At 49.8% G+C, this 8,982-nt stretch overlaps 1 protein-coding gene across 1 annotated transcript; it reads right to left on the bottom strand.

Moving 5' to 3' along the window:
* Positions 1–7,686: 7,686 nt before the first annotated feature.
* Positions 7,687–8,775, bottom strand: LOC140917587 (olfactory receptor 52P1). Its single transcript, XM_073360767.1, has one exon. The coding sequence runs from the start codon at positions 8,737–8,739 to the stop codon at positions 7,687–7,689; it is 1,053 nt and encodes a 350-aa protein (XP_073216868.1). The 5' UTR covers positions 8,740–8,775.
* Between the last annotated feature and the right edge of the window lie 207 nt (positions 8,776–8,982).

Genomic DNA, 8,982 nt, shown 5'->3' with positions numbered 1-8,982 from the left:
CATCGTAACAAAAGGCCACGTACAGTTCCAAGCACAGTTCCCATAATCAGGGTAATAACAATTTATTCTTCCTGCCCCAATAACAGAGACACTGGGGATCCCACAGCAGCCAAAGTGACCATTTGGGCAGCTATGGTCTCATTCTAGGCGTGGTGGGTGTGCCTATGCAAATGAGATCGGCCCCTGAAGTTCTTTTCCACAACTTGCCACACCTCACCACCAGATGTCAGGGTGGAGCTCATCCTGACACTGCTTACATCCTCCCCCCAGCCGAGACTTTGTCGTCCCGACAAATCACACTCCCTTTATACCAACTCATTGGTTTCCTCCAAAGGGCCTCAGGAAGCCCACTTTAGCTTCCACAAGCCTGTGTGCTAAATGTATTGGCTCCTCACTAGTCACCCCAGGTGCATCATAAGTTAACCGTTTCACTGGTCTTATCACCCTGTCTCGTCTATTGAGAATCTCTGTTGCCGAAGTAAGGGGAACATCCTCTTGAGTGACGGATGGAGAGGCTTCCCTGGAGGGTCCCTCGGCTACTGGTGTAGGCCCCTGCACTCCTAGTTCTAACGCTGGAGGGTCCAAGGTGCCCAGGACATCCTCTACCTGTCTGTCCCCATTGTCCAATAACCTGTGTGTGTCATCACAGGGGGGTCTCATCAGCAGCACCGGGGTATCAGAAAGGGGCCTAAATAGTTCCGCCATTGGGTTTAGGGCGGAAGAGGGAAAACTCTCGTTTGGTTCAGCTGATCGAGACTGAAATCTTGTCTCCATCCCAGGATACACCAGGGTTGTGTCTTCCTCCTCAGACTCACTCTCAGATGTGCAGAATAGGGGTAAGTTAGCTGCAGGGGGCCCACTGTCTGTGTTGGATGGCGGCTTTGGTCTAGCACCTCTGTTCTGCCCGGCGGCCCTGCCGTGGCCCATCTCACAAGGGGTGCTTACCAATTCCCCCACAGGGAGCAAAAGGTTTCTATGCACCGTCTTTATTTGCCCTGGACCGTCTTCAGGTTTGATCTTGTAGACCGGCAGATCTCCCAGCTTTTCCATCACCAGGTAAGGTATTGCCTTCCATCTGTCAGCTATCTTGTGTTTGCCAGCAATACCCAAATTTCGCAGCAGGACTCTGTCCCCCAGCTGGAGCTCCTGCGAACGCACTCTAGCATCATATCGATGTTTGTTGCGGTCTGCGTTCTTCCGAGCCGCAGCGGTAGCTAAGCGATAAGCATCCCGCAGCTTTTCTCTTAGTCGGGATACATATTGCTGATGAGTTTCATAGCTATCTCCATCCTCTGATACACCAAAGCACAAGTCTATGGGTAATCTTGGTTCTCGCCCAAACATCAAGAGATATGGGGTGACTCCCGTAGCATCGTTCTTTGTGGCATTGTAGGCATGCACCAGAAATGCGACATGCTGGCTCCAGGTTGCCTTCTGCTCTGGTCGCAAAGTTCCCAACATATCTAATAGGGTTCGATTGAACCTCTCTGGCTGAGGATCACCTTGGGGGTGATAAGGCGTTGTCCTAGACTTTTTAATTCCTGCTATCTTCAGCACCTCCTTCAGAAGGTGACTCTCAAAATCCCGCCCCTGATCAGAGTGTATCCGAGCCGGGAATCCATAGACTGAGAAATATTTGTCCCACAATACTCGAGCAACGGTGGTGGCCCTCTGATCACGTGTGGGATATGCTTGTGCATACCGTGTAAAATGGTCAGTCACTACTAGAATGTTTCCAACATTCCTCTTGTCTACCTCTACAGACAAGAAATCAATGCATACCAACTCCAAAGGTTTGTTGCTGGTGATGTTCTTGAGATATGCAGCCCTCGTGGGCAGAGTTTTCCTTTGAACACATCGAGCGCAAGTCTCACATTTCCTGCGAACATCTTCAGCCATTCGGGGCCAATAGAACCTACTACGAATAAGTTCCAGGGTCCTCTCCATCCCTAAATGCCCAAAGTCATCATGCAGGGCCCTCATGGCCAGGGCTCTGTACTTTTTTGGCAGTACTAGTTGTGCTCGTTGTTTTTGTAAAGGGTCAGTGGTCATTCGGTGTAGCACTCCCTGAATCAGTTTTAGTTTGGTCCATTCTCTCAATAGTAGTTTACCCTCCGGGTTAGGTGGGACAACCACAGTTGGGCTTCGCCCCTCCCTTTTGGCAAGTAGTGTATCACGAATGTCAATATCTTGCCGCTGGGCTTCTTGCCAGTCAGCCGCATTGAGCATGGGCAAAGGAGATTGGTCTAATGCAATATAGTTCACCGAAGCAGAAGGCATGCATTCAGGGGGCAGGCCCAAAGCTTCTGCAACACATCCCTGAAAGTCTTCACGGGCCTCTGGCTCTCGGCGACTCACACTGCAAATAGCTCTCACTCCATCTGTGGGTATCACAGCAACTTCTGGAGCCTGCGGACGCCTGGACAATGCATCTGCATCTACATTGCTTCTCCCTGATCGGTACTGAATGCTGAACTCATAGCTAGCCAAGGCGGCCACCCATCTCTGCCCTGTAGCATCCAGCTTAGCACTTGTTAACACATAAGTCAGTGGATTGTTGTCTGTCCACACCTGGAACTGAGCACCATACAAGTAGTCTCGAAATTTCTCAGTGATGGCCCATTTCAAGGCCAAAAACTCCAGCTTGTGGGTGGGATAGCGAGTTTCACTATCAGACAATCCTCGGCTGGCAAAGGCTACAGGTTTACATTTGCCTTCCACTTCCTGGTACAGGACTGCTCCCAGACCCTCCAAACTGGCATCAGTATGCAGGATAAATGGTTTGCTTGGGTCAGCAAAAACTAGGACTGGAGCATGAGTTAGGCAAGTAATGATTTCTTGAAAAGCCCTTTCACATCTCTCATCCCACCGTGGCCCAAATGGTGCAAAGGGGCCATTGTGTCTCTGCACAGGAGGCTTTGGGGACCTCCCCTTATTCTTGGACTTAGATTTGTTCTTGCTGGACTGATGTCCCCTGGTAAGATCATTCAGAGGCTTTACAATCGTAGCATAGTTTTTCACAAATCTGCGGTAGTAGCCACTAAATCCAAGGAAGGTCTTGAGTTCTCTGTAGTTACTTGGACGTGGCCATGTAGTGAGTGCTTCTATTTTATCAGGATCAGTACTCACACCTTCTTGGGACACAATGTGACCCACATACTTCACTGAGGTTCTGCAGAACTGGCATTTGTCAATTGAAAGCTTCAGACCATAATCCTCCAACCTATCAAGCACTTTAAGAAGTCTTTCTTCATGCTCCTCTAAGGTTCTTCCAAACACAATCAGGTCATCCAAATAAACTAACACTTGCAGTAAATTCATGTCTCCCACAACTTTCTCCATGAGACGTTGAAAGGTGGCAGGTGCTCCAGAAATCCCTTGGGGCATGCGTTCAAACTGATAAAACCCTAATGGGCAGATGAAGGCTGTCTTCTCCTTATCTTCTTCTCCCAGAGGGATCTGGTAGTATCCACTTCGAAGATCCAACACAGAGAACCACTGGCTTCCCAGCAAACAGTCTAAGGCGTCTTGCACTCGAGGCATAGTGTACTGGTCGACCACCGTACGGCTGTTTAGGGTGCGGTAGTCAATACACATCCGGATTTTCCCATTCTTTTTGCGGACTACCACAATGGGTGAGGCGTATGGGCTGCGGGACTCTGTAATGATGCCATTCGCAGCCAGCTCCTGAAGATGATGTCGCACATCTTCCATCTCAGAGAGAGCAATCTTCCTAGATCTCTCCCTGAAAGGTCGAGAGTCATGTAGTCTGATATTGTGCTCTACTCCTTTTGCACATCCCACATCCCACTCATGCAGTGAGAACACCTTGGATCTTTCACAAAGTTTCTTCCTCAGGCGATCTTTCCAGTCCTCGGACACTGGTGAATCTCCAAAGTCAAACTTTGCTGGGTCTATTGCCGGAACTGGAGTTTCATACTGGGGTTTTACAATCGACTCAGGCTCAAAGAGGTCTGCTATCTTTTGTCCTTGCTTCACAAAAATATCACGACTCGTTTCATTAGCAATCAGTATAGTCACCCTTTCCTGGGCTTCAGCAGGTAGGGTTATGACTCCACTGGGGACCAGCACTCCTTCAGGGAGCTCTCCTCCCATCGGCTGCTCTATCATTGCTAACGTCCCTTTACTGCCTTTCAGACAGGTACTCATGACAAGCACTTCTTGCTCCGTCCTTGCAGGCACTACTAAGGGGGTTGTGCCCGCGTACTTCAGTGCCCCAAGCGGTAGCTCAGATGTGTCCCTTTTAGCGCTCTCAATTTTCCTATAGGCTTCAGCACAAAGCGTATGGATCATCAGGGTATTCAGGTACTGGTCCCCAGCCCGCCTTCTGCAGTAATCCGCGAGTACCTTGAAGAGACTGGAGTTGGTCCCTATCAGCACAGACACATCAGAAGTCCCTTTAGGGTCAGGGCATATTAAGGCAGCTGTGTCTACCTCTTCTCTCACCCCAGCAACCTCCTCTGGGAATTCCAGGTGCACTATGACATACCCTTGATAGGGGTATTCATCCATGCTGAGGCCACATAGGCCAAGGCCAGTCAGTGGCTGTATAGGCAGGTGCCTAAGCATCTGTTGGTAGAATGACTGAAATATAATAGTCACTTGAGATCCAGTGTCAAGAACTGCTTTACACTCCACCCCTTCGATCCTCACCATGACCTCTGCTCGAGGCCCTATCAGTCCTGCAGGGATCCCAGCTGGACAGTCTTTTCTGGGGGAATCTTCAAATCCTGCAGACCTGGGGGGTCCCCGTCCCCAGACCCTCTGGCAGCTACCGGATCTCTCCCAACTGATCCTCAGCTTTCCATACACTAAGGAGGGGTTTTCTTCATTACGGCACTTGGCAGCACTGTGTCCATCCTGACCACATCGGTAGCAGAAGAATTGACCTTTCCCCCTTCGCCTGGGGGGGATGGTGGCTCTAAGTGCGGGCTTCTCAATCGCCACAGTTTGAGGCTTCTTATTCCTAGAAGTCTTAACTCGGTCAACGGTACTTTGCAGCTCAGCTATCCGTTCCATCAGGACCTGCATTTGTTGGGCAAGTTCCTCTCTGGTGCTCACCATCAGTACACTGGCCATTTGCAGTGGTGTTGTGCTGGCTGGCTCCGATGTTTGGGCTTCCCAAAACTCACTGGCAGCCTGCCTTTCTTCCTCCTCTCGGACCTCTTTTATCAGCTGGGAGTAACTTGGGGGATGTTCCCGTCGTTCTCTTAGCCGGAGATGAAGTAGAATCGGGTTCTGATACTGAGTTCCTCTTACAATTTGAGCCAGTCTGGTCTGATTCATCTGCTCAGCAGTCACTGCTCCCCTCATGACAGCTCTCTGAAGCAGTCTCTCCAGTCTCTGTATGTAGGCTGAAGCCTTCTCGCCCTTTTGTTGTCGGGAATTAAGGAACTTACAGTAGCTGTCTTCAGGGCCCTCTACACTCCCAAAGTTGTGTTCAAGGGCCTCTAGGCAGTCCTTCACACTGACCCCAGGGTCAATGAGCTTCAGGGTGCGAATCACATCTAATGCTGGGCCGCCAAGGCTCTCTATAAGGCATCTTCGCTTTTCTGCATCTGGTACGGCCCACTCTTGCAGCATTTCAGTGGTATGCTCTAACCAGGGTTCAAACTCCTCCTCCCCAGCAAATAATCTTAACTTACGACAAGAGTCTGACTCAGCATGGGGCAGCACAACCTTTTCCAATATTTGCCCCAGAGCTTTTGTCCAATCATCAGCCGAGGCTGCAGCCTCCGAGCTAGAAGCTGCTGAGCCAGGGCCCAACAAACCTGACATATTAGCCATTATACAAACAGTAATTTCCTCAAAATATAAGCACAAACAAAAAAAATATATAAATTGTTTCCCAATGTAGTGGATCACTCAACAGGTGCTTGCGAGGGGTACTGACCCAGGCGATCCCGGACGAGCCCCCCAAAATGTAACCCTTCTGCCCGTCAGAGTTGGCAGCAACAAGGGCCGGGTTCAATATCTAGGGGTTCCATTCCAATAACACAATGCAAACCGGCTCGAGCCCCCACCCAGTGACCTGGGACAAATATATACCACCCCCGCTGGGCGCCTCCAAGAGGCAATACTTCCCCTCTCGCAAGCACATAGTCTGAGTGTAGCAAAAGTCTTTTAATAACAGAGAGAAACAATGTGGCATTATGTTGGGGAAACACCACCAACCGGATTCATAACACAATCCATGAGCAAAAACAACCCCACCCCAGGCAAATTGGGGCATGCCCTTTTCCCTTTGGTTCTTGAGTCCAGCAACCCCAAAAGTCCAATGCCCCAAAAGTCTCTGTCCCTGGTCAGGGCAGCCCCAGAGTTCGAAAGTTTATCGGCGGAGCTTTACCTCCCAACCTGGGTGGAAATGGGACGGGGGTAAGAGGCACCTTACGTGATCTGAAGCTGACCGCCCCATAGCTCCATAGCGGCGCTCCGCTCCGCCAGCCGCCCCACAAAACTCCTTCGCTCAGCTGCGCTCCGCTCCACCAGCCGCCCCACGAACTCCTTCGCTCAGCTGCGCTCCGCTCCACCAGCCGCCCCACTCCACCAGCCGCCCCACAAACTCCTTCGCTCAGCTCCACGGCCCACAAGCAGCTCCTGCCATCCACGCACTGCTCCGTGTCGAACTGCTTCGCCAGCCGTCCCGCAAACTGCTCCACAATATATCTTCAGGCTCCCCCACTACTTAACACAACACTCAGTGATTTCAGCGCTTAGGTGAATTCAGCTTATAATAGGGGAGCCCCAGTGCTGGTGCACTGTCAGCCCAAAGTGAGCTCAGCAGCCTATAACTAGACTTCTAATGAAATCAAAATTAGCTCTGACATTCTACAGTGGAGAGAGGAGGAAGTGCAATTAGCATGTAAGGCCCTCACCAAGGGGCCCATGCCACCAAGTATTAATACTTGTCCCCAGCCTCTCTCCATTCACACAGTTTTGGAACCCATGACCCTTGCCTAGCGAGTGCTACTTAGATGATGGTGAATCCCTCCATCGTAACAAAAGGCCACGTACAGTTCCAAGCACAGTTCCCATAATCAGGGTAATAACAATTTATTCTTCCTGCCCCAATAACAGAGACACTGGGGATCCCACAGCAGCCAAAGTGACCATTTGGGCAGCTATGGTCTCATTCTAGGCGTGGTGGGTGTGCCTATGCAAATGAGATCGGCCCCTGAAGTTCTTTTCCACAACTTGCCACACCTCACCACCAGATGTCAGGGTGGAGCTCATCCTGACACTGCTTACACACATGTCCTCCAGGACAGTGAATTTCCAAGCCAAAACAAAGAAATCCAAAAGCATTTTCTAGCTAGATTTCTTACCAACTGTACAGGAGTTGAAGGGCTTGCATCCTTGATCTGTTCCCAGCAACGGTATTACACAGACAGACAAAGGCTTTCCCCCCCTCCAGATTTGAAAGTACCTTGTCCCTCATTGGTCATTTTGGGTCAGGTGCCAGCGAGGTTACCTTAGCTTCTTAACCCTTTTCTGGTGAAAGGATTTTCCTTCTGCTAGGAGTACAACACGTAAGAACTGCACAGTCAAGGAAGGCTGACTTTTTTTACAGATTGTTTGTGAGCATACTCTTCCTCCATGCCATGGGTAACTGGGGAACCATGGCGCTCACAGAACTTCTGGTCTTCCTCCCAAACCGCATCCCACTTAGTGCTGGTTCACATACTCTCTGACAATTTGACAGTTCCCTGATGGACACTGCAGGCCTGAGGAGATATCGTCTCTTGTGTCTGCAGAACTTTGCGTGAACTTTGTGTCTGCAGAACTTCTGCAGGTGTATTTGACTACTTTGTCACGAAGCTCTTTCATTTTGACCCCATAAATGATAGGGTTGAGCATGGGAGGGATGAGGAGATAGAGGTCAGCTAAGATGATATGAACATAGGGTGCGATGTCTTGACCAAAGTGGTGTGTAAGAATGGAGAAGACGGTAGGGGTATAATATGTCAGCATCACACAGATGTGGGCTGTGCAAGTGTTAAGGGCTTTCTGGTGGGCTTTATGAGAGGAGATTCTGAGGACGGCCCTGATGATCAGACCATACGACAGGGCAATGAACGTCAGGTCAAACCCATTGATTACAAACATTAGCACAAAACCATATATCCTGCTGACTCTGATGTCCCCACACACCATCCTCACCATAGCTATGTGCTCACATTGCATGTGGGGGATAATGCGGTTGGCACAGAATGTCTGCTGACTCAGGAGCAGGGGCAGGGGCAGAATGAAGAGAACAGCTCTTATGAAACCTGCAAGCCCTAGCTTAGCTATTTGTGCATTGGTGAGGATGGTGGCATATCTCAGAGGGTTACATATGGCAACGTAGCGATCGAAGGCCATTGTCACGAGGGTGGATGAGTGCATCACAGAAATCGTGTGGAGGAAGAACATCTGGGTGAGGCAGCCAGCCACAGTAATGCCTTTCAAATTGAACCAAAATATGCCCAGTGCCTTTGGCACAACAAAGGTAGGTGTGGCAATGTCTGTAAGTGCCAGCATGCAGAGCAGGAGGTACATCGGCTTCTGCAGAGTCTGTTCCTTACCTACAACAGACAGAAGTGTGACATTTCCCAACAGGCTGATAATGTAGAATGTAAAGAAAGGGATGGAAATCCAGATGTGGGCAGCCTCCAGGCCAGGGATGCCCATTAGGATGAAAGTTGAAGCGTCAGAGTGGGTGAAGTTGAAAGGTGCCATGAAGCAGTTGATGCATCGATATGACTCAGAAATGCTCAAGGTGCCTGTAAAGGGAGAAAAGCACAGCAAGGGGGTTCTTATTTGTAAAAAATAATATGGTAAATATGTTACAGTTATGAACATTCTCGGAGTCTTCTTGAGTGAGGAGTGAAGAACTACCGACGATGTCACTCCCTACTTTCCATAGATCTAGAATACGGAGGGAACCGTTTGTTTCAAAACTTGGTTTCCAGACTCGTTTGT

The sequence above is a fragment of the Lepidochelys kempii genome, chromosome 1, assembly GCF_965140285.1.
Source record: "Lepidochelys kempii isolate rLepKem1 chromosome 1, rLepKem1.hap1, whole genome shotgun sequence".
In the NCBI taxonomy this organism is placed as follows: domain Eukaryota; kingdom Metazoa; phylum Chordata; order Testudines; family Cheloniidae; genus Lepidochelys; species Lepidochelys kempii.
The sequence above is the reverse complement of the archived record's forward strand: the minus strand, read 5'-3'. Positions and strand labels throughout refer to the sequence as shown.

Bases quoted from the DNA above. Each gene is read 5' to 3' on its own strand.
- LOC140917587 (XM_073360767.1), bottom strand. From the start codon at position 8,739: ATGGCACCTTTCAACTTCACCCACTCTGACGCTTCAACTTTCATCCTA.